We start from the raw sequence: 25,489 nt of genomic DNA, 5'->3' as shown, positions 1-25,489 counted from the left end.
GGGGCAGGGTGTGGCTTGCCTTGCTCACTGGAAGTGTCAAAAGCTGAGCAGCAACTAGAAGGAGAAGCTGAGAACTTGTAGAAATCACAGGTGAGGGCTGAGACATGACTCAGTGGGGAGAATTCTTGCCATGCAAGCCTGGGAACCTGAGAACCCTCCTGATCCTTAGAACCCTCCTGAAAACTGGGCAGAGTGGTGTGGTCAGCACTGAGGAGGCAGAGGGCCACCTGGGAGCCACTGCGTGAGTTCTGGGCTCAGTGAGAGGCCTGTGTTGAAAAGTGAAGCAAAGTGATGGAGTGAGGTGCCAGTGCCATCATCCTTTGGCATGCACACACACACACACACACACACACACACACACACACACACACACACACGCACATGCACATACACACAAACATGTATATACACACATGCACAACACGCACACACATAAATGTGCAGATACACATGTATACACACATCTACATGCACTCACACACATACACACATGTACACACATACACACAAACATGCACATGCACACATGTACACACGCGCACACATGCACATACACACACATGTGCGTACAATACATGTATACACATATGTACACACACTTGTGCACACTTGCCTGTATGTGTGCATGTATGTACACACCTACACAAACATGTAACTCCCAACACACAGAGACACATGCATGCAACACTCTCACACACTTGTATATGCACACCTAAATGTGTACATGTACACACTTACATGAACATGGAACAAATCACACAGACATGTACAGTCACTAGATGAGACTGTGGTGACACACTGGATCAGAAACATGGCAGTGGGAGTGGGATGGGGTGGCAAATGCTGGGTCTAGGGTAGACACTGAGGTGACACAGAAAGCTCAAGGGGCATCTTGGATTGGGCATGAGCAGCTGGGCGAGAGATCTGTGCTCACCAGAGCGTGTCTGCTGGGTCCTGAGGCTCTGCCTGCAGTCTACGGGGGCAATCAGAGCCTTAGGACCCTGGGGAAGCCTGCAAACTCTCTGCAAGCAGCACTCTGTCAGACAGCAGGGCTTGTGGTGAAAATGGGGGTCTGTTTGATCTAACTCCAGGGGACAAGCCTCTGGGCCCTGGGGGTCCCTATAAAAAGGTGGACGGCTCTTCTGTTTCATAAATACAAACACGAATATGTACATAAATACATATATTGATGTGTACATAAATACATACATGGATGTGTACATAGATACATACATGAATATGTACATAGATACATACATGGATGTGTATATAAATATATACATGTACATGCACAAAAATAAATACACAGGCATGCACATAAATACATACATGGGTATACATATAGATATATACACAGGTGTGCACATAAATATGTGGGTGTGCTCAGAAGTGTATACATGGGCCTGTGCTCTGTTGTCTCCTTTCATTTGTAGCCCACCACACACATGAACTGCATGTTTGTGTATGCACACACACATATACAGATACTTGTATATAGCACAAGTACGTAGGTGAGCACCATGCATGCACATGGCTGTGTGCCCCATGCATGAAAAGATAGGTGCAAAGTACACACACAGGACAGACAGACAGACAGACAGCACTTCTTGAGTCTGAGTTGATCTGTCCAGCAAAGGTCTCAGAGACAGACATTAAGCAGACAGGGGACTTGTGTGCCTCAGATCAATACTGTGAGGCTGTGGGTTGCCTAGCAACAGCCAAGGGTGGGGATAGAGATAAAGGAGGGATAGGTAAAGCTTGGGAGCAGTGGTGGGCAGGCTGTCTAGAATGTGCAAGCAGTAATATTTGTCTTGAGGGGAAATGAACTCTAATTCTGTGAAGGGACCTGGGTGGAAGGTCAAGAGCTGTGACTGGCCACTCTCGGCTGCACAACCTCATCAAGGCCAGCTGCTTTAGTGGACCTTGTTTGTGGCCCTGTGTTCAGTTAAGTCTGAGGCCTGCAAGGCTTTCCAACCCTCTAGCACTGGAGAGGAGCCCTCTGTGCCTGACTTGCGCCTCTGCATGGACGGAGTCCCGATATCTCGCCATTCACTCTGCCTGGATGGCCAAGTTATCGAAACAAAGTGATTCTGGCCAATTTAAACAATCAGAGGACATTGTGAAGCCAGACTGCTCTGTTTCTCAGAACCTCTCATCTGAGTAAAATCTTAGGAGTGAAGCAATCAAATCCGAAGATGAATCTGTGTCTGCTTGTAGAGAAAAGGGCCAAATGAGCATGTTCCCATGCTGTGCCCCATCCTGAGATGGTTCCTTATTTCAGGGCACACCCAGCCTCTTAATGGAGACACAGATTAAAATAATATGGACCATGGATGTTTGTACCTTGACCTTAGACTATGGGCACATTATTTAAGCACAGAGTGAGTATCTCCTCACTCTGTTGACCCTGGGTACGTGGTATTGATGCCCTTGGCCCCGGGGGAGAGGTCATGACCTCCAATTACTGATCCCTTTCTGTCTCCCTATGCCAGGGCTGAAGATGACAGGTGTGGAATGTGTGGAGGGGATGGCCTCTGGCCTGTACCAAGAGCTCTTCGTGGCTGTGATTTCCCTCATTAACAGGTAACAGTGTTCTTGTCTGGCTGAGGCCAGGCCTCTTGCAGCACTTAGTGGAAAACAAACCAGGGCCATCTTGCCGAGTGGCATATTTTGAACAGAGGAAGGGCTTCTAAGGTGGGCAGAGGTGAGCTTAAGTCTCACCCTGGCTGTGTGACTTCAGCGAGTCTGTTTACCTCTCTGGTTCCCACAACTCTGAAGCAGCCATGTCCTAGGGACTTTTCATGAGATTAGAAGAAGCAAGCACTTCATTGAAATAAGTTTCTCACGGTGGAAGTACCAACAGCAGCGACTGAGAGTGCAGCTCAGTGGACGAAGTTCTCCCCACTAAAGTCAAAGGGACAAAGTTCAGAGCCCAGCACTCACCTGAAAGAGCCAGGGGTGGAGGCACACATCTGTAATACCAGTGCTGGGGTTAGGGGTGAAGGCAAGCAGACCATTTGGTGAGCCAAAGCACTGAGCTCCAGGGTTCAGTGAGAAACCCTGCCTCAATAAAAACAGGGGGAAGAGAAATGGCAGATGACACATGACAAGAACCTCTGGCTTCTATATGTATATACAAACACATACACACATTATGCACACACACATGTTCATACCCCTCACACACATGTGCACACACATGCACACAGGTTCACACCCCATGGTTATACACACACATGCACACACATGCTCATGCCCCTCACATACATGCACACACATGTTCCCCCCCACACACACACAGATCAATAAAAGTTACAGATTTAGGGACAGCTGCTAAGGGCTGGGGATGCCCACAATGATTCGACTTGCTTTGTGGTGTTTACTGCTCACAGTAGCCCATTGTGCAGGTGAGACTGAGGGAGGTGGGAGGTGTGGGAGGGGAAGGAGTCATCCAGCAAGATGCTACCATCCACCAGAGGCCCTTGTCATTGACTTTTCTAGCTTCTGCTGAGTGTTGGGGACAAGAAGGACAGAATGGTATGGTGGGCAGCAGTTCAGGACTGCCCTGAACCCAGCCTCCTCAGAAACCTACTGAGCAGCTCCTGCTAGGCCCAAGGGGAACACAGGGAGGGGGGTCTCCCTCTCGACAAGAGCTCACTGGCATAATTTGGATTCTGAATCCTGTTAAGGGATGAGCTACTGCGTAGCAACGGAGCAGCTAGGATCTCCAGACACCAGGGGCCTTGGAATCAACTCCCCTATCTCTGTCTAAGTAATTACCATCGGTCGGAGGCACAGGCGCCTTATCTAGAAGGCAAGGGATCATTGTGCTTAGAGGAAGGGAGGGCTGTGCTTGGAGCTGGGGGTGAACTGAGGCAGAGAGGCTGCCTCTCCTGGATGGCAGGCCAGCATTTGATGAGAAGGAAGATCACCAGGCTGGTTATGGACTCTAGCAAATGCCTGCCTCTCCGACCTCACCCTCTTCTCATGGTGGTCTCCGTGGGGGCTGTCCCACTCGACCCCGCTTCATAGACAGAAAAATCTTCACAAACAGAAGTGAGAACTGAGGTTCAAAGCATGCTCTCTAGATCTGACTGCAGATGTTGCCAATGGTGGTGAGAGCAGAGGGCTTGGCTGAGCGCCAATCCCAGGGCAAGCCATGTAGTCACAGCAATGGGTGTGCTGTCATGTCCTGTTCTCCCAGAAGTCTTTGGAGCTAGTGTCTACCTTTAATCATCTCACAGCTGAGCATTAGAGAGGTCAGACCACTCCCTAGAGACACATAGCCCCTCTGTTGCAGAGTGGGATGGTGGCCCGCTAGGGACCGATTCACAATTTTTTTATCCTGTCTTGTCTTTTGATTAGAGTAGCCCAGACTATTTACCCTTGACAGAAGCATTGGAAACATCCGAGGAGGCAAAAGCTTTTTTTTTTTTTTTTTTTTTTTTTAAAGCAACTCTATAAAACACACACAAAATGGTTTCTCAAGTGCAGTATGCCCCAGGGAAAGAGAGAGACATTGTCAGGGGGCTTCTGACTTGGGGCCTGATGGAAAAATCATGTTTGCTGAAAGCTTGCTGCACCCTTAAACTGGGGCTGGCACTGATGCTTAGACTGCTTCCTTTACTGCTGCAGGGAACCAGCTTACCCCGTCACCATTTAACAGCCGGGGAAAGCCATGTTTGGAGAGGTCAAGTAACTTGCCTTGGGTAGGGGGGCCAGTGGGTCACACAGCCTGTAAACAGTGAGCTTAAATTTGAAGCCAGATCTCCTAATCCCCCTAAAATGCTGCCCCGGTTTCTTCCACTCTGCTATAAGAAGGCTTGGCCCAGCAGACTCCATGTTAGCTCGGAGCCCCTCTCTTCTCTCCCAGATCCTTCTCCTCCCACCATCTGTCTATGGCTTCCATCATGGTTGTCGACGCTCCAGGCTTTCAAAATCCTCGGCACCAGGGCAAGGACCGAGCGGCCACCTTTGAGGAGCTGTGTTACAATTATGCTCAGGAACGTCTGCAGCTGCTGTTCTACCACAGGACCTTTGTCTCCACGCTGGAGAGATACAAAGAGGTGTGTGTCAGCTAGGCTGGGACCTCCCAGGCCTGTGCCCAGGGGTGAGGCCACCTGTGGGGTGGAGATCCATCCCAGGTGGCCTGAGTCGCCTACAGAGCACCTTGCTCCAGTTCTGGCTTCCTCCATCTCTGCCTTGGAGCAGATGGCACCTCAGGAGCTGCTGCTGTGTACGGACAATAGGCTGAGCACTCTCTCTGGAGGACAGCAACCATTGCTAACAGAGTAATAGGTATAATCTCCAAGCTACTCCCCATAAACCATTTACATGTGAGCCACCAGGGCCCAGTCACCTCTGAAAGGCCCCTTTCTTCATATTCCCATGCTGTCTGTCTGAGGGGACACACTCAAACCATCAGCACAGAGGAATATACAAGCCCCAGCAGACAACAAAGGGAGATGACCACCCTGTGTGTTACCACCTGGGTGACAACAAGGTCAGGACCCCACGTACTCCTCCAGCGAGTGCCTGGGGCCAGTGATAGAAGCAGCCATCTTGCTCTCTGTAGTATGACTGGCATAGAAATCCCAGTCATTCCTTTGGTTGTAGCCAACATGGGTCAGACATGAGTAATTATAGGTTGGAAAGCCTGACTCTAACTCTGGCAGATTGGCTGTGTAGCCTTAGAAAACTTGACCACCTTCTCTGACCCTTGATTTCATCCCATGGAAACCTGAGACTGATATTTGCATATCTGCTATCATTCGGGATAGTATGTCTATAGAATAAACTGCCTTGAAGCCTTGGCACCAGAGACCTTTTTGCTATCGCTCACAAGTCTCTTTGGTCTGGGCATGGCACTGGAGCCTGTGCTCTACTTCTGGGTATGTGCATATTTCATGACGATTTTAAAATGAACTCTGAAAGAATGGCTTACTAGTGATGGAGCCTCCCCTTCCTTTTCCAACCACTGAGCTTACAGAGGGGACTAATGGTTGCTTCTCACGAATTCCAGGAAGGGATTCCCATGCCCTTTGACCTCCCAGAGTCCTCCCCGGGAACCACAGTGGCTGTAGTGGATCAGAACCCCTCTCAGGTAAGAAGGGATCCAGGAACTTGGGGCTCTCAGACATGAAACTGCATTGTATGTAAGGCTTTGAGACACCCATTCTCCAGGCTCTGTACACCTGGATTCCCCAGGGATGGTTAGAGACATTGGTGTGGGGTGTGGCCATGGAAACTCCCTGGGGCCTAAGACCTGACACTCAAATCTGATCCGAGGAACTGCGTTACGACAGATGTGTGTGAGCTTATCAGAGGTGTGTGACAGGGGTTCCAGCAGCTCCTATCTGAAGCCATCAGGACTCCATTGAAGATGCTGCCTGCAGAGACTTGAGGGAGTGAATGACCTCAGAGGCAGACGGCCATCTGTGGGAGAGACCTCATGCGTGTTTATCACTCTCATTACCAGAACCTACAGATTTGTACCCCAGCTCACCCTTGCCGCCAACCTTTGACCTATGACCCTGATTTTTTATTTTTCTTTTTCATTTTGTTTTGGTTTTTGTTGTTTTGCCCTTTTCTTTTTGGCTTGAAAGTTCTGAGGCTATGGAGCAGTCCGAGCCTAGTCAGTTTAGCCTTGATTCCCACAAGCCCATCTTTTTCCTTCTCTCAGCCTCACTTTATCCTTCTCCAAAGTGGGTACAGCATGTTTCTGAGTAGGCGTAACTTCACAGAAATGTTGTACAGAGAGCGGTTGTCACTGAGTGTAACCAGGAGCTTTCTGACAATGGTACTTCTTCTGCCTTAGGGGGGGCATGATATACTCCTTCATCCTGTCTCCTGACGACCAAGGATGGTTGCCATGGCTCTTGCTGGTCACAGTGTGCCACACTCCCCATATGGAGCTTCCTCCTCCATAGTCCTAGGACCTGTTAGAAGGTCTAGGGTTATTCTCACTACAGGTTTACTTATCCATCTGTCTGGAAGGGTCAGCTGGGAGAGTGTAATGAGTGGTCGAAGGGCTGTGAGTTGTGGCTTCTGAGGGCCTCTCCCGAGGATGTGCCAGCTGTCCATCTTAACCCCAGCGAGGAAGTCCAAGAGTTCTCTAGGCTTTGACCCTGGGGCCTTGGATGTATCTCTTGCCTCTCCAGCTTTGGAGATAGAAAGGCCACCAGAGCCCCTGAGTCAGCACCAAGAGCACCAAGTGCCAGGCATCCCAGGGCCCCAGTCATCTGGGGCTGGCTGATGTTACCATGCCCTGTACCCCGATCACTCCTCAGCCCATTGTTTTCTCAAACGTCACCAGGTCTCCCTCATGTACGAAGGCAAACCCTAGAAGGTTGCTGTGGCTAGCTTTAAAATTCCATGTCTGCTGTGGACTCAAGTTCATGCTCTCTAAAATTTTCCTCGAGTGCTTGTCTCTTTAAGTTTATTCCCTGAGATCTCAGTATAATGAAATACCAAGACTTCTAAGAGAGAGAGAGAGAGAGTGATGGGGCAGGCTGGCTACACACACACTCCAGCCCCCTGTATTTCCTGGGGTGGAATTACAAGCAGGCACACCTTTCTTAAATCCCCAAGGTACACCTCTGGGGAATACCTTTCCAGGCTCCATTTTAAACATGAGGAAACAAGGCTCAGAGTGGTACAGTACATTGCCCAAGGTCAAGAGTTAAAGTTGGAGACAGAAAGGATTCAGACACTTTGCAGACGGTGTTTGGTTTCAGTACTGAGAGCAGAGGCTGAACAGGTTCACAGGTTCCACTAGACATGCTTAGTACTGAAGGCTGGAAAGAAATACCCAGAACCTACATACACTTGACCTCCCACCAGGTCCAATTACCAGCTGGAAGAGGTACTGAGGATGCTGGTGGCCTCTTCTGGGTCTTAGATGAAGAAGTCCGGGTGGAAGGCTCTAGTGACAGCGTTGTACTTGAGCGTCTGCGTGCAGCCTTTGAGAAGAAGGAGGCTGGGACTGAAGGTAAGGGAGATGGGGTAGGGATGGGGGCTGAGTCCTGCCTTGGCTTGGGATTCTGTCTATGCCACTGAGGAAAGGCCCTGAGTTCTCTGCTTAGGCCAGTACAATGCCTGGGTCTGTTTCAGGAGGTCACAAACATGTGCTAATTTCTATTGAATACAGAGGAAAAAAATCAGGTCAAAATACAGTGTTTACATAGACACACATACACCTGTGAGGTAGGCCTGTATATTATTAGTAAGATAGTCTATGTGTGTGTACATTGTAACAAAATAGTCTACCTATGAATATGTTGTCTACCTGTGTGTGCCTTGTAACTAGCATAGTCTACCTATGTGTACATTGTAACTAACATAGTCTACCTGTGTATATTTTGTCTACCTGTGTGTACATTGTAACTAACATAGTCTACCTGTGTGTACACTGTAATGCTCATAATGCAGGTTGCAAGTGCATGTGCAGGCCTGAGATGCACGCACATACCTGCCACAATATGTAATTAGGGAGGTCCCAGAGAACCTCCACATCATGCTGTTTCACCTCTAGCCTCCAAAACTATGAAGTTAAAACATGCCTTTTAAAAATATAGGACCCCATCTCAGGCCGTGAGCATGAAAATGGAGCAGAACACAATAATACCGATTTCTTTGCTGCTCCTCAAATGTTCCATGTGCATCCCTGCCTCACAGATTGTATACTGTCAGTTCTGTGCACCAGGGCACTCTTCTGCCACACCCTAGCAAAATGGGTGGACCTCCTCACCTCCTTTGAGTCCTCGGGACCCTGCATGACCATAACCTATGTAAAACAACACTCCATGGTATTTGCACAACTGTCTCCCACAAATTTACTTTTTGGCATATGGATTGTCAGAAGTATTTGGGATGGATGGATGGATGGATGGATGGATGGATGGATGAATGGATGGACAGATTAGACATCTGACATCACATACTTTTGCATCAGCCACATCCATTTCAGGGTGAGCCAGCTCCTTGGTGATGAGAACTGGGCTGGTCCCTCACAGAGGCAGCCACAAGAGTCACCCTGGTGTGAATAGGTGCTCAGGTTCTTGACACAAAATTGATGAATATACGAAAACTCAATGGTGCAGATCCAATGAAATGAAATTTGCAAATGCAGTGCTGTCTCAGTCTGGACTTTAAAGCAACAGAGACTCGAGGTAGGGTTGAAAGGAGAATGCCCCCTGTAGGGTGTGGCAAGGGTAGAAAGGGACTCACTGATGTCTGTAAACCTTTCTTCTACTAGGCTTGATTGTCCAACCCCAGATACTCTGAGCAGGATGCTCCAAGGCCCTATTCTCCCAGGAGGAGACTCTGTCTTTTATCCTAAATGGGCCAAGATAGGTACATTAACTCAGATATATTGGTTAAAGGACTTTTATACCTCTAGAGTTTTTTGATGAGCTCTGAGCTCATGAAAACAAACCCTGGAATGGGTACTATGACTGAATGTCCTTCCATGAGCTAGTGAGCCTGCCTTAGTCACTGTTCTATTGTTGTGAGAAGAAACCATGACCAGGGAAACTCCTATCAAAGAAAACATTTAATTGGGACTGGCTTACCATTTCAGGTGTTTAGTCCATTGTCACCATGGTGGGGAACATGACATTCAGGCTAACATAGCATTGGAGAAGTAGCTGAAAATTCTACATTTGGATCTGTTGGCAGCAGAAGAGAAAGTCTCTGGGCTTGGAATGAGCTTTTTGAAACTTCAAAGGCCAGCCACCCATGCCCTACTGTGACACACCAACAAGGCCACACCTCCTAATGCTTTCAAATAGTGTCCCTCCCAGGTGATGAAGTATTGAAATCTATGAAACTTATGAGGGCCACTTTCATTCAAACTACCACAGAGCCTAGGGTGGAGGAATCCTCAGGGAGTCTGTGTCCCTAGATAGTCATATCCTATGAATTTTGTCCCAGAGGTTGAACAGAAAGGGCTGAAAAGACCCTGCCTGGAGATCCAGCCTTATGGGAGAGATAATGAAGGACTGAAACATTACAGGATAAGACTTCATCTCTCAGACATGCCCATCCATCCATTCTTTCATCCATCCATCCACCTACCCACCCACCCATCCACTCATCCACCCATCTATCCACCCACGCAGGCATCTATCCATGCATTCACTCATCCATCTATCCATCCATGCATCCATGCATCCACCCACCCACACATCCATCCATGCATGCATCCCAAATGCTTCTGACAATCCATATGCCAAGCATGACACTGGATAGTAAGGATAGAGGCAAACACTTTGTGATTTGAAGCATCAGCCAAAGGTTAGCTCTAGTGCACAGTGCTGGCAGTGCTACCATTTGCTGAGTGAGTCCCACGTGCTAGGAGCTATCTAAATGTTTTATACATCCTTTGACCCTTCTCCACCTTGGGAAGTATGTATTATTTAAGCCCCACTTTGCAAACCAGGGAACTAAGGCTCAGAAAGTCTGTGATTTGGCTCCTTATTACAGTACTACATTCCAGGCAATCTGCATTCCCTCTAACCCTAAGGCCGAGTCATTTGTGTTTCTGAGTCTGGCGTCAGCATCTCCCAATGTTGCCTTTGTTTGGCTCATAGTACTTCAGACAGTTTTAGTCTGCACATGGATACATATTTTAAAGTATTTAACGGATACTTATCTCTATGCATGGTAGGAAAGGATTGGTGCTTATGCGTATTAGGCTCATGGTCAAGTGTTTTGTTTTGTTTTAATGAATGTGCTTATAAAAATGTGAGTTAGTTTAAACAAAAGTTGATGTAAATCATAACCCAGGTGACAGCTGGGAACATATAGGAAATTCACAAAGACTGTGTGTTCTGTGATGTTTGGGCCAAATAGGTATGTGCAGCTTAAGAATACAAAAAGAAAAATAACTTTTTTTTCCCCCTGGAAGTAATGTATGCATATCACAAATGCAGAGACTGTGTTTACCAGGAACCGACAGCTTTAGCTATCTAGAAATGCATTAACTATTTTTAAAACTTTTGGTAGGGTATGCAAACAGAATGCACGTGTTCCTGACAGACCCCCAACACACACTACCATCTTATTCCAGAACCCCCCTCATTGCGGACCTGTGAGCAACCTCTTCAGTGTGAGCTTTTCCACCAGCTGGGAAAGGACCCTGTGCGCTATGACCTCAAGGGCTGGCTTCGAAGAGCCAAACCCAACCTCTCAGCCCTGGAGGCCCCTCAAATCCTGCAGCAGTCAAAAAGGTGAGCCAAGCTGTGCGTGGGACAGGGCAGGAGCATTGATCTCTACGGCTGTTTCCATTCAGCAGCAATCCAGTAAGCAACAACCGCAGCAGTCTAGAAACCCCATTCTGTCTGCGGCAGAACGAAGGCCACGACTCCAATTGCAGTAGCACAATGTCTCCCCTGGGGCAGAGGAGACCCAGCAGCAGAGCAGAGCAGGCATTCGGGGGGAGTCAGCTCACAGCTAAAAAGCTGTGTCTCCGCATTTTGGCTTTCCACCTTTCATTAAGTATCTGAGAGATGATGTGCCTGGAGTAACTTTTATGGACATTCTAGAACCTGGGGGCTCATAAAACCAAAATGATATGTTTTGTAGCAGTAGGAAAAGCTCTCCGCACTCCCGGCTCACTCGTCCCAGAAGCACTAGCGTGAGGCCCTGTAGCAATCCAGACTCCACTTCTAGGTTAATAGAAAACGCTTGCTTTGTGAGGGTGCGTGCCTCTCAAGTCCAGTGCTGGAAACCAACTGGGGCAGAGCCTAACGTGAGGAAAGAGGGAGGGGCTGGTATCTAGGGTGGGCAGTAAGGAGTGCATGCTGACTGTGCACTGTGTCCTGTCCTATCACTCTTCAGACGACCTCTACATCTGTACCTCCATTTTGCAAATGGGGAAACAGACGTCCCCAGGGGTGAAGTCCCTTGCATTTGATCACTGAGTCAACTAACTCTCCTGGCAGAGCTGGGATATAGCTTGAACCCACCTGGTGCTCAAGGAAGCTACCTGCATCTCAGGGTCTTACGATCAGAGCTCATGGAAACTCCAAAGGCCATGGGAGTTCACAGCTCTTGCAGAGACCCAGACTGGGAATATGGCAAAAGGAGGGTTAGTGAATAGGGATCTAGGACACTGGCAGTTGCTCTCTCTCACGGCTTTCTTCATGGTAAAGTCAAAGCCACACCAAGCAGAAGACTCAGCAGGCCCATTCTGATTCTCAGGCAGGGGATGTGTGTATTGTGCTTCAGCGCCCTCCTGCTCACATGGGAAACCCTGGGCCTCCACACCACAGCATGAGATGTGAAGGCGCTAGCCACACAGGTGTGCTTACTGTATAACTTCTATGATGTGAAGCAGCAGGTAGGGCTGTGGCTGAAGGTCCCTGAATGCTTCACAGGAAGATAGAGCAGTTGGTGCTGGGCAGGTACTAGCTCCAAGCTTGCAGCTCCACCCACTGGAACAGCAGCTGCCTTTTTTCTTTCTTGATATATTACTGAGAATTATGGTGAAGGATTATGTGGAGCCGCTTTCCCGGCTCCCTTGTGGATCATTCCTATCTGAAGGATTGGATGGCAACCATGGGGTAGCATGTAACACCACTTTGGGTCTCTTCTCACTCTCTCTACTTCACTACCCCTCCCCCACCATTATCCCTCTTAGCTCCCAGAGGGATTTGAGTCTACTGTCTAGCAATCAGCACATACATAACCTTATGTTTGTATCTAGTCTGGGATCCATAGACAAGAGAAAGCAATGGTTTTGTCTTCCCGAGATGGACCAGGGGTCTTCTAATGCGATTGTTTCCAGTTACAGCTACTCATTGTGGCTAAGAAGAATTCTATTGTATAAACTACATTTCTTTATCCATTCCTCCATTCCTCCCTCTGTCGGACACCTAGGTTGGTTCCGTATCTCTGCCCTTGAGCAAAGCCAGCTTGGATTCATGAGGGAGCATTAGAGAGCCTGGTACCTTCCCCATGCATGTTGGAAGAGGCCAGTTGTGGGAAGGCTAGGTGAAGGAGGGTGCTTAGTGTGAGCCTTGGCACCTCATTATTATTGTGTAGTAGTGAATCACACAGTTAGGGCCTATTGTATAGTTGGCCTGTTCTAGGGATGGTTAACATGGCTGAGCATTCAGGGTATGGAAGGCTTTGTAGATTTCCAGGAGGGAGATGTTCACAGACAGGGGAGGAAAGAACTGCTGAGCAAGGAGCCAACATTTCTGAGACAAAAGCTCTACAGACAGGAGTGTTGTGAGTAGAGAGGCCTATGCCTTCCTTCCACATGGGCGAGCTTCTCAGAGAGTCCCCTGCAACCCTCTCTCTCTTCCTCACTAGGGAGGAGCTGCAGAGCCTCTTCCAGGCCCGGGCCAAGCTGCCTCCTGTGTGCCTAGCAGTGTCAGGACTTGAGGGCACCTCCCAGCAGGCTGTGCACCGGAGCCGTGTAGTGCGGAGGGCCTTTGCCAACAGCCTTGCCGCGGTGAAGAGGAAGGCTCCCTGCGCCCAAATCAAGCTGCAGATGGTGAGCAAGGCTCCCCATGACCTTGAACCTACACAACAGGGACCACCACCCTGTCAGGCTGCTTAGTTCTACCGTGCCCCCAAAAATACAACACGAGGGGTTTTCTCCATTCTGCCGAGGGGAACACGAAGGTTCTAGGTCTTTGGGAAGTGTGGCCATGGCCACTCCTGAGAGGTGACTCCTCCAGGTCCAAGGCTAGAGCCTTGAGTGTTTGGTGTCAAGCTGTGAACCTTTGGGGATACCCATGGGTCACCAGGGCCTCCTTGTCTGCACTATCAGACTAGTTACACCTACTTTTTTCCCTGAGTCACCGACTCATCATCCAGCACTGATGTATACAGGCTTCCTTAGCCTGTTAACAGAATGCAAGCTCCAAAGCTCTACTTCCTAGTGTCCAGTCACGGTAACTATGGTAACTCTACTGGGGGTGACCTGGGCCCCTCACTGGCCTCTCCTATGCCTCAATTTCCTCATCTGTGTCCACATGGGCTGTTATAAAGGTCCTCCTTTTTCCCTGAGCATAAACCAGTAAATACAAGGTCCTGGATGTGAGACATAGCAGGTCCCCAGGGATGTGCATGCCAGGCTGAAAGTGTGTTTGGGGAATGTCCAGATGCCTGTCTGCTTCCCCCCTGACACAATGGCTCTGATTCTCTGTCTGATTCGGTTCCAGGATGCTCTTATCAGCTTGCTGAGAAGGTCTCAGCTGCATTTCATCCACTGTCTTGTGCCAACCACAGTGGAAAGCAAGGCTGAGCAAAGGACTCCATCACCATCACAACCCGGTGGGGACCAAGGTGTAGCCAACGAACCTCCAGCTCTGGACATCCCAGCACTGAGGGTTCAGCTTGCAGGCTCTCATATCCTGGAAGCATTACGACTGCACAGGGCAGGTAGGAGACATCTGGGGATAGAACACCTTGTCCTGATGGCTCCCACTATGTGTCAGACAGCCATAGGACAAGAACACTCATTCTATGCCAGGCAGCCACAGAACAGGAACACCCACTATGTGCCCTGAGTTGTGTGCACAGTGAGGAAAGTTGCATCTGCTTCCCACTTTACAGATGAAGCAACTGAGGTTCAAAACGCTGACAGACTCTGACTCCTCAGGGTCACAGTGTAGGGACAAGGCAGGGCCTGAACATGAATCGGGTCTCCCCAACCCTGAAGCCCACATAGTTTCCAGAATTGTTTCTGTCTTCTAAAAGGCTAGGCCTAACCTTCCACATCTGTCAGAGTAAGAGTAGACTTTTCCAATTGAGGGTTGTGAGGGTCTGTGCCCTTGCTGTAGAGTCAAGAGACTCATGGGTCCCTGGGGGCTTTTCTACTCTTAGTGGGCAGGGGTGCCCCCAGAAGAATCAGAGTAACAATCAGCTCTAGAGGTTGAAGGATCAGCTTTCATCTGGCAAGTGAGGGGACAATCAGCAGAGGGTCCTCAGAGCCAAGGGAGGGAGACAGAAGAGCTGGGGTTTGAGTGATTGAGGTCAGACTGGATGTAGAACTTACGCTCAAAGGGGAGGTCATGGCTGCCTTCTCTGGCCACTTAGCTTCTGGCAGATGCAGCTGGATGGCAGAGAGGCTGGAAGCCCGGGGTTATGCCGAGAAGCGGGTTTGGATCTGTTTAGTGTGCAAGCCCGTGCCTGTGGTGGCTGCCGTTGGTTAATCTTACACATTGGGTTTGATCTGAAATCACCCCATTCCTTTCTGTCACACAGCCTTCAAAGGTTTGAGTTCAGCTGCTCTCTCTGCAGAGGCCTGGTGGCTGTCCCATGCAGCCTGCTTGTATAATGTCTCTGATGTTCCATGTTGTGGTCACTGAAAACCCTGTGTCACCACACACACACACTACCACACACATCAGCTCAGACAGAGACGAACAATGTCATAGGGGGAAAAAGGGGAAGCTGGGAGTCCTTAGCTCAAAACTGATACCCCCTACACTCACACACACACACACACACACACACACACACACACACACACACTACCATGCATGTCAGCTCAGGCAGAGGAAAATGAACAATGTCATAGGCAAAAAAAAAAAGGTTCACAGCTGGCAGCCAGGCCCCACAGCCAGTAGACCTGACTCATAGCAGGCTCTGTTGCATCATAGAGCATGTGCATATGTGTACATGTATTGAGTATGCCTGTGTGTATATATGATTACGTGTGTGTGAGTTTGTGTGTATGCATGTGTATGTGATGTGTTCATGTTTGTATGAGTGTGTGTGTGTCTGGTGTAGTATGCTGTGTTTGTGATAATGTGTTTAAGTGATGTGTGTGATATGTGTGTTTATGATGTATCATACATGTGTATGGTATGACGTATGTGGTCCTGCCTGTGCACAGTACTTTTCTTGCCCCATAAATTATATGAGAAGCATGATGCCTTAGGCAGTGTACAAAGACTTTAAACACAGTTCCCTATGGGACACTGGAGAAAAAGGTGAGAGAGGGAGAGAGAGAGAGAGAGGGAGAGAGAGAGAGAGAGAGAGAGAGAATGCTGCAGAGTTTCCCAGAAGGTCTTGCTGAGGAGGAAGTCTGTACAGGGAACCCCGCAGAGCAGGGACAGTTGAGCAGCAGCCAGATCCAACCCAGCACTAATATACCCATGCGCTGCCTGAGTCTTCCCACCTGTGACTGGCCTGCTCTGTTTCCAGGTTACGCTGAACACATGGGGCTCGCTCAGTTCCGCCGTCGTTTCCAGGTGCTGGACCCCGTGCTGCTGAAGAAGGTTGACTTGACCTCCGAGGGACTGGATGAGAGGAAGGTGTGTGAAGTGGATCTCGGGCAGGAGGAGGCCACAGAGCCTGCTCTGTGTGGATTGCTCATGGGGCAGATGGACCAGGAGGGATCTGAGAGGGGGCTGCAGGGTAGCGTGCGATTTGAGTCAGACTGAAGCCCCGGATTCTATCCTCCCAACAATGTCCTTGAGACCATACCTACCCAGAATGCCCTCTCAAAACCTGCGTGGGGGACATAAAAGATAAGAATAAGAGGAAATACCATGGTTTGTCATGTGTCCAATCTCACAAGGACTGTGGTGGCACAAAACCCAAGGGGACTGAGCCCCTGAGCCCTGAGGTGGCCTATGGGAATGTTTGAGCAATGCCTCACAAGAGGATATAGTGAATAGGTCATCTCAAGGCCTTTGCACTGGCTGTCCTCTCTCCAGGGGACATTCTCTGATGTCCCCTTTGCTAACCTCAGCTCAGGGACACTCATTTCAGGACCCTCTAGCTCCGAAGTCTCAGTGGTCCCTGTCTTTAATTGAAATTAAGTTTTCCAGCAAGTACTCAATAATTTTACCCAGGTGGCTGAAGAAACAAGCATGCATTCAGTATATGCAGACATATATGGACACAGACACACCAGGGCACATACACAAACACATGCTTATATGCACATACACACATGTGCACATGTACACAGACACATATACACACAGATACACATAGACACACATACACACACACATACTCATACAGACACACAGGTACACTCACAGACACATGCTTGTGTGCACATACACACATGTGCACATATACACAGAGACACATACAGACACACAGACACATATAGACACACACGGACACACTCAGACACACAAACACATACACACATATGCACATGCACACAGAGACACATACAGACATACACACACACAGAATCTATCTCCATTCTTTCACCCTGCCTTCTTGTTTCCAGTTCTGCTCTAAACCTGTGAAGCCTCACTTCAGTCTTCACACCCTCCTCTCCACAGTGGAGCTACCTGTGAAGGATGACTGTGGGCTCAGTGGTTAGAGATGCCTAGTGCATCCATGGGGAAGCTCCAAGAATCAAGTACATTCAGTCTCTTTTGAACATGAAGCGAGTATCAGGCCCTTAGACATGAATTCCACAGGTGACCATGGGCTTGTTCTATGACATCCAGATTCTAAATTTCAGGGAAGGGTTGTTGGGAACATGTGGGTCTTGGGGTCAGCCAGATATCTGTGACTTCAGCTCTCATGCCTGCAAGTGACTTTCAATCTGCCTCAGTCTTTTCACCTTTAAAGTAGGAGCAGTGGCAGCAGCTGCCTCCATCAGAGCTCTGATGATAAGATCTGATGATAAGATACTATAGAATAGCCGATGTGCCTTGCACAGGTCCCAGCACACAGTGGGGAGGGAGCTTCACATATGTTTTCAGCCTCTACCAACCACAGTGGCAATGACTGAAGCTCAGCATCTTTCAGGGTCAAGGTAAAGGGTTGTTGATCCACAGACTCTTCACAGCCACACCGAACCATCACTCTTCCCACCCGTGTGTGTGTGTGTGTGTGTGTGTGTGTGTGCCCAAGTGTACTTGGAATCCCCCAATGAACTGTGAGGTTGCAGGGGTCAATGCCGTCATGGTCTTAGGTCCCTTGGTTTCTGTACCAGGGCACAGGTTGCCTCCAGCACACAGACCCAGCTCCTTCTGTGGGATCTCTCCCCTTGGTGTGAAGTCTTACACTTTGCTCCAGCCCAGTCAGCATCTAGGGTCCTTTCCTCTTGGTCCATGAATGCTTGTTCGCCGTACAGAGGGTCCACAATGCTGGAGACTCTGCAGCTCCTGCTTAGTTGGAAACGGAGCAGACTGGGGTTATGGGGGAGCTTCCTTCAGGGACAACGGGTGCAGGGTAGTGCACGGCAGCATTTGGACTTTGGACGAGTCAGCAGGATTCTGGAGCAGCTAAGCCGAATCCACCTCCATCCACACATTCCAGGCCCCAGAGAATGGAAAATTACCAGTGCAATGAACTTGGTTGGGAGAATTCTTTTGCTTCTTATTCTTTTTCCTATTTGTTCACAAATTTCATTTGCTGGGGCATAGAATTTTGGTAGCAAAGAAAGAAAAACACCATCCTGCCTCTTATGAAAAAGCTAATAAATATTCATTTGTCAGGCAATGTGATGGGCCATGAATTATACATGAGTGTGTACTTGTGGGCAAGCCGGCAGGCTCTGCACACAGAGTGGTTAAGACCTCGGGATCCAGTGAGACAAGTCTGACAGCTAAGAAAGGTCAGTGTCGTCATTAGACACTAGACAGCAGCAGACAGGATTCTTGTCAGGGTGGAAAATGGGCCCTAGCAAATTCCCCCTTGCTCCTGACGTGTGGTGTCTTCAAATGCTGTCCTGGTTCCACAAAGAGTCACTCTGCTCTTATCCTGGGTACTGGGCACTCTCACGCTCACATCACAAAATAGTTTCCTGGGGTTGGGGTGCATGCCTGTGAGCCCCTACAAAGGGGATAGGAGCAGAATGATCAGGAGTTTTACCATTCACCCTCAAGGTACAAGGTGAGTTACCTTCTCCAGGACAGAGCCTTTCTTTTCTTGGCAAAGGCAGATGAAGCAGGACTGTAGAGCCAGGCAGAAATAGAGCCAGGATTCAAACCCACACTCTCATCTGGGTCCTTACACAAAACATTGGAATTATTATAGACAGAGAGATGGCCTATCAGTTAAGAATACTTGCTGTAATTGCTGTAATTGATGACCCAGGTTCACCCAAGTCTGACGTCTCACCATCCCCCAATCCACCATCCAGCTCCAGGGCATCCAATACTTTCTTTTGACTTCCATCACACCTATCTGTACATGGTGCACATAAACTCTCACAGACACATAGACATTAACAAAATGAATTCATTAAAAGCACGGTGATGGTGTATCTGTCTGACTTTTGTTGCCGTGAGGTCTTGATGAGAAGCCACTTAAAGGAGTAGTAGGCACAATCACGGCAGAGGAAGAAGGGGGCTGTGGGAGCAGCTCACATTCCCAGCAGCATGTCACAAGGCTGCTTGCTCAGTATCCAATATTCACCTGAATTCAACTCATTCACGCGGGAGGGGGAGTTGTCCACACTTAGGGTGCTGAACTTGTTCTCTGGGAGTTAATCCAGGCATCTTTCCCTGCGTGCTTGCCCTCTGGATAGCTCTTCACTTCACTACACATTCTTTCTCCAGCACAGAGCCCACTCGATTACGCATGCAAGGTGTTTGCTGATGCGCCTCTTTGCCTCCCGCTGCTTACAGTCAGGACCCCGAGGGTTAAATGAACCCTTCCATCTTTAACTGTGATGCGGTCAACGTGTGAAGGAGAGAACTTGAATGAGTTCAAGAGGAAGGGTTTGGTTTCAGACTGCATCTCCTCCATGCCTTTCTGAGGACATATGCCCCTGATGGCTGGTGGATGTCTGAACAAGGGCAAGCTCAAAGCAGCCACCCAGCTCAGCTCTGGGTTTTTCTCAAGCTCTCATGGCCCCATGTGAGACGCCACTCCTCATTCTTCCTGGCTACATCCTTCTCCAACATCCTAGACACAGGAAGCCCTTGATGAAACTCTGGCAGGATTTTTACATCTAATTGATCTATCAATTATTAAGAGACAGGTGTTAAAGCCCCCGGCCACTCGTATTGAGCTGTCTTACTTTTTCTAATTCTCTCCATGTTCTGCTTTTTACTCCTTGCCTTGGGGCTCTCTGCCTAGGCACTAGGAACCTACCTGACTGGCTGGCAGGTTAACCCTTTTATCACCGGGCACATCCCTTGTTGTTTGTAGCAGTGGCTTTGGTTTAAGTCCAGTTGTGCTTGTGTCAGAGTGACATCATTTCTCTTACATTCGCCATCTGAATGGCGTTGCTCTTTTCCATTCTGCCCCTTCAACTGGGCTCCGGACTGAATCTCTTGGATGCGGTGAGCCACTGTCTGATTTACTTTGTCCAGGATCAGTTGTTCTTCTTGTGGAACATTTGAGGAAGATGCCAGTGTTTTAGAGATGATAGAGTGTGTCTTCATTCATCAGAATTCCTTCAGATTAATATTAACTTAATTCTAGCAGAAGAAAGCTTTTGTTCCACAGACCCGCCTCCTCCTGATGCCTAGGTGCTATTATTACAGGTAGACACTATAAACCCATTAACGCAGCTTCATAGCTTTCATTTAATCTTACATCTTTTTAATTCATTCAAAATATATTTTCATAATATTTTAGCTTTTGAGACAGAGTCTTGCCATGTAGACCTTGTTATTCTGTAACTTGCTCTGTAGATCAGGCTAGCCTCAACTCAGAGGTTAACCTGCTTCTGCCTTCTGAGTGCTGGGTTTAAAGGCATGTGCTATGACACAAGGCTTCATACTGTTTTCTAATTCTTTCCTGTTTATGCTTTCTGCTGTTCTCGAGTCTTTAAAGGCTTGAGTCAACATTTCCTGCAGCCTTGAATCTAAATACAAGATCTGGCAGCCCTGACTTCCCAGGCTGTGTGCACATGGGTGGGGCTTTGTTTCGGGAGGATCCGGAGCACAGCTCTGTAAGATGTTGATTGACAAAGGGCATTCCCCTCCCGGCAGCTTTACTTTACAGTTGCACTGACTTCTGGGCTTCATTACTCAGAGTCATGTTTGCTTTCCATGGCTGTGACAAACACCATGGATTAAAGGAACATAGAGAAGCAAAGGGTTACTTCGTCTTCCAGGTGACTGTCACAAGGCAGATAGCGTGGGGACTCAAGCAAGAACTTAAAGAGATGCCTTGGAGGAACACTGCTTGCTTCTCCCTGGGTTTCTCTCTTTCCACCCTCTCCTCCTCTCCTCTCCTCTCCCTCTCCTCTCCTCTCCCTCTCCTCTCCTCTCCTCTCCTCTCCTCTCCTCTCCTCTCCTCTCTTAGCTTTCCTATACAGCCCAGGACTGCCTTTCTAGAGAATAGTGACACCCACAGTGGGCTGAGCCCTCTCCTGCCAATGAATGATCAAGGAAGCATCCCCAGACATGACTGAAGGCTAATGTGGCCCAGGCGGTCTCTCCTTTCCGAGTGGCCCTGGTTGTGTGTGTCAGACCAGCCACTCACTGTTAGCTTGATTGCTTCTCTTCTTGCATGTTCAAGGCTCTCTGCCATGTGGAGTTTATTCTTCTTGCTACCACAGGCTCTGCTCTAACCTCCTTGGCTCCTCACCTTCCGATGAACTCACTGACCTCCTGGGAGCTCCGGGTGGCTTTTATTTTTCAGAAGGAGCACAATTTGGGGAAGTGTTAAGTGGTGAGGCCCCAACCTGTTTTCTCCCTCTCCTTCAGATGTTCTATCATACTCTGTTCTGTTGCCAGGTGTGAATAGCTCTTCATTCCCACCTTTCCATGTTATTCAAAGCAGGCAATTCCCTCAGATACCACTCCTAACTCACCATCTCACCTGTGGTGAAGTTGTAGGTCCAGCGATTTGATTTCACAAATGAAGAATTTCCACTCGTGGTTTTTATCTTTACATCTCTGTCCTGGTATTTTACATCTGATGCTCATTAATACATCCTTCTTTTGGTGTTGTGGGATCAAACCCAGGCCCTTGTACATCTCATCTGTGGAGATGCCTAGAGCCTGTTCTGTCTTTTTACTCATTAAGCAGCACTTTCTTCAGGTCTCTGAACAAATCTACAGTGAATACTTGGAAATTTGTGGGCTAAGTGTACATTCGCACATTCTGGGAGTTCCTTCCCCTGTTACAAATTATAATATCAGAGGGGGGAGAGAGGGAAAGAGAGAGAGAGAGAGAGAGAGAGAGAGAGAGAGAGAGAGAGAGAGAGAGAGAGAGAACTTCTATTGAAAACTGGGCATCTTCTTAACCTTCTGGTGACTTGACTCACCTAGCATGAGCCCCGGGTATCTCTGCCTGGCTTTTAAAGCCTGCAGTTTAATTCCAGGGCCTGGCTCCCCACCATTGAGGACTGCATCTACATCCATCTCAGAGTCTGCAGAAGTTCATCTGGGTAGTGTTTCTACTTTACTGACAAGTCTTGGCTCAATATGGAGAACTGTCAACACCTGGGCCACCATACACTGAGCTCCAGTGTCTGACTCTGTCCATTGTCTCTCTGTGCCCAGGCTCATGGCTTGTGTTCTTGTCTGTAGTGTGGAACCGGAGATCAAAGGTACCTCAAGCCCACTGGATGTTCCACTGCCTACGAGAGGTTTCTGGTTCTAGGGTTCACTGCTCACCTCGGTCAGAGCCGCCACCTTAGCCATGGCTGACTCTCTGCTGCTGCTGCTGAGCTCCCCGTGCTTCTGACTAGCTAACCTGGGGTATAGGTTAGCCATGCCTCGCTCTGTAGACATGAGACTGTCCCAGCTCAGGTGCTGCTGCTTTCTTGGTGGCCCCACTGCAGAGTCAGAGGTTGTTGGGATTTGGGGAGCAGAGATGAGGGGCCCCAGTCAAGATGGCTGCCAGCTTTCACTGCCCTGACCCAGTCTTTAGCAGGCTTCCAGGACTCGCTGATTCTCATTTTGCTGAATCATTTTTTTCAGTTTGTCAAGAGTTGACTTTGTTCTGTTATGAAACCGTGGCTCTTGTTATGATGGTTGTGCAGAGCAGAGAGAGGTGGGGAAGCTCCTTGCTCCACCATTTTGGAAACATCTCTCTTGCAGGCCACTCCTATGACCTCTGTAAGTTCCCTTCCTTAAGCCAGGTATATGACCACATGTACTGAGGCCCAGAAGCAGGAGCTAGTTGCCCAGGGCCACACAGCCAGTGAATGGAGGATCCCATCTGGGTACCAGGACCAAAGGGTGGAGAGCAGATTCATGAGCTGATTCCTGGACTCTCTAATCTCCTCTCCTGGACAATGATCCTTCTCATCACACTGGGCCTCAACTGCTTCCTTGGAAAAGGAGAACAATATATTATTTATGGCAAAGGTTTTGATGCACAGACCATTGGAATAATACTTGGGATTAAAAGGCAGGCTGAAAATTGTCCCTTCCTTTTTTAAGACAAGGTCTCTCTATGCAGCCCTAGCTGCCAGAACTCACTATGTAGACCAGGAACTCTGTTTAGACCAACCTGGCCTCCAACACATGGAGATCTACCTTCTCTGCCTCCTGCATGCTGGGGTTAAAGGCATGTGCTACCATGCCTGATGAAGGTGTGTCTCTTTGGAGTAAAGTGACTGATATTTTACTCACAGACCATCATTGCGTGCTGAGATATGAGTCTCGTGTATCTGTGGAAGATCTGATATGACAAGGAGACCATTCCACACAGCGACCTGGATCCCTGCCACATTTTCTTTTAAATAATAGGCTGTTGGACAATGATTGCATTGTGTTGAACCAAATTGAATAATTGATATCAGCTTAAACAAAGAACATTTCCATATGGTTCCAATCTCATATTAATATTGATGAGGATAACAAAACAACAATTAAATAATTAAATGCAAAGTCATTGACAAACTCCTTTTCCTATTTGCTCAATGAAGCCTCCCTGGGGGTTTTAAGGTCTGGACAGGGTCATTAACATCATTTCGATGTTGAGAAAGAGATTGGAGATATACCACTCACTTGCTCTTTGTCAGCTGGACCAGAGTTCTCTCACAGGCCTCTCTCTAAAGTAAGCAAACCAGAAGGGTTTTTCTAGGGCCAGTATTCCTGCCCACATCTGAAATATTCTAGGAAAATCGAGAGCTAAAGACGAGCCCTCCATTCCTATGGTGGCTGAGTGCAGTTAGGCAGTGTCTACACAGTTAGGCAGTGTCTATACTGCTGCCGAGAGTATGCAGGGCTTCTTTTCTCGTGTTAGAACTTTTCCCAGGGTTGTGCTCTAGTGGAAAGCTGCAGGCATGTGGTGGCGCCCAGCTCTCCTGGTGTGATGACCCACCATGTGGTAGGTGAGGCCCCACCAACAGCTGTTATTTGTTCTCCCGTCTTTTTAAAAGGAGTCTGAGGGAGGCTGCAGTGAAGTACTGGCCCGAGATCTCTTTATGCTTGATGAGAATAAAACCTGGTCCCAGGTGAATGCAACTCCAAGTCTTATTGTTTGAGTTGGGGTCTTTCTAGGTAGTCCAGACTGACCTTAAGCTCACAATCCCCCTGCCTCAGCTGCCTAAAGTTTCCTAAAGCTGGGGTTAACCCCAGATCTGTCCACCTTCTGTTCAAGCACACACACTAACCTTTGCCTCTGAAAGAGTCTGAGAAAAATGTTTCCGGCTGGGATCCCACTTTCTTCATCCGTTTTACTTCTAGCCAATTTTTACCGTGCTTTTCCTCTTGTGGAGAGAGAAGAGATGTTATATTTGGGCATATTGGCTTTATGTGCCTTGGCTGCCTACAACTCCCTTGGAACATTTCTTTGGGGCTAAAATGTAATAAATGAAACCACTCAGATTTGGGAGGAGTGTGGAAGGAGTCTCTTCCAGGCCATCAAGAGAGGAGGTTGATTGTGGTCTGGGACTAGATTTTTAACATGCAGTTTGAGGGCTGTCTCAGGAAGTATCCCATGGTGCCCTTGGCCTGGGGTGGGGCTGTCGCAGTATTCCTCCTGCTTCTTGGGTCTTGCAATTACTCTCCCGATAAATGTAATAGACGTTCAGACTGCTCTTGAGGGGTAGGATACATGGTAGTGTTAGGGGAGGGATCGTGATGGAGGTCATATGGGGGTAGGGGGATCTGAGGGGGCGGAGTCTAGCAGGTTGTTTCAAAGCTATTTGACAAGAGGAAGATTCCCTTGGAATGCATCTTTGCTCCTTCAAAATCTCTGAGGAAATTCATTTCTCCTGCAGGGAACTGCCTCCCTCCCTTCCTTCCTTCTTTGCTTCCTTCCTTCCTCCTTCCCTCCCCTTCCTCTCTCCCTCCTTCTTTCCTCCTTTCTTTCCTTCCTCCTTTCCTCTCCCTATCTCCCTCCTTCCTTCCTTGCTTCCTTCTTTCCTTCTTCCCTTCTTCCTTTCCTTCCTTCACCTCCTCATAGTCATTAAGCCCTCACTGTATGCACGAGGCAGGGTCTTAGTGCCCTGGAGGGAAGAGGAGATGACAGCTACAGGCTTCCTGGGTGACCAAGGTCAGACCAGATGGGCACAGTTGATGGCCACCTTTTCACAGATACAGATATCCTGTTCTCTGCACCAGCTGCCCCCACCACTACTTCTTGAGTCTTAGATCTTCTATGGGATGACCGTGGTGTAGAGATGAAACAC

The 25,489-nt window shown here is 48.5% G+C and overlaps 1 protein-coding gene across 1 annotated transcript in view; it reads left to right on the top strand.

Moving 5' to 3' along the window:
• Myo18b (myosin XVIIIB) overlaps positions 1–25,489 on the top strand; it is a 209,156-nt gene that overhangs the window by 51,350 nt on the left and 132,317 nt on the right. Inside the window, exons 14-21 of the mRNA XM_031337427.1 lie at positions 2,493–2,583; positions 4,874–5,066; positions 6,023–6,103; positions 7,843–7,990; positions 11,072–11,231; positions 13,321–13,504; positions 14,178–14,397; positions 16,168–16,277. Of these exons, the coding sequence (XP_031193287.1) occupies positions 2,493–2,583; positions 4,874–5,066; positions 6,023–6,103; positions 7,843–7,990; positions 11,072–11,231; positions 13,321–13,504; positions 14,178–14,397; positions 16,168–16,277 (1,187 nt within the window). The remainder of the gene's footprint in view (positions 1–2,492; positions 2,584–4,873; positions 5,067–6,022; positions 6,104–7,842; positions 7,991–11,071; positions 11,232–13,320; positions 13,505–14,177; positions 14,398–16,167; positions 16,278–25,489) is intronic.

The sequence above is a fragment of the Mastomys coucha genome, unplaced genomic scaffold, assembly GCF_008632895.1.
Source record: "Mastomys coucha isolate ucsf_1 unplaced genomic scaffold, UCSF_Mcou_1 pScaffold22, whole genome shotgun sequence".
NCBI lineage: Eukaryota > Metazoa > Chordata > Mammalia > Rodentia > Muridae > Mastomys > Mastomys coucha.
Note: the sequence above shows the minus strand (reverse complement) of the source record. Positions and strands in the feature narration are given on the sequence as shown.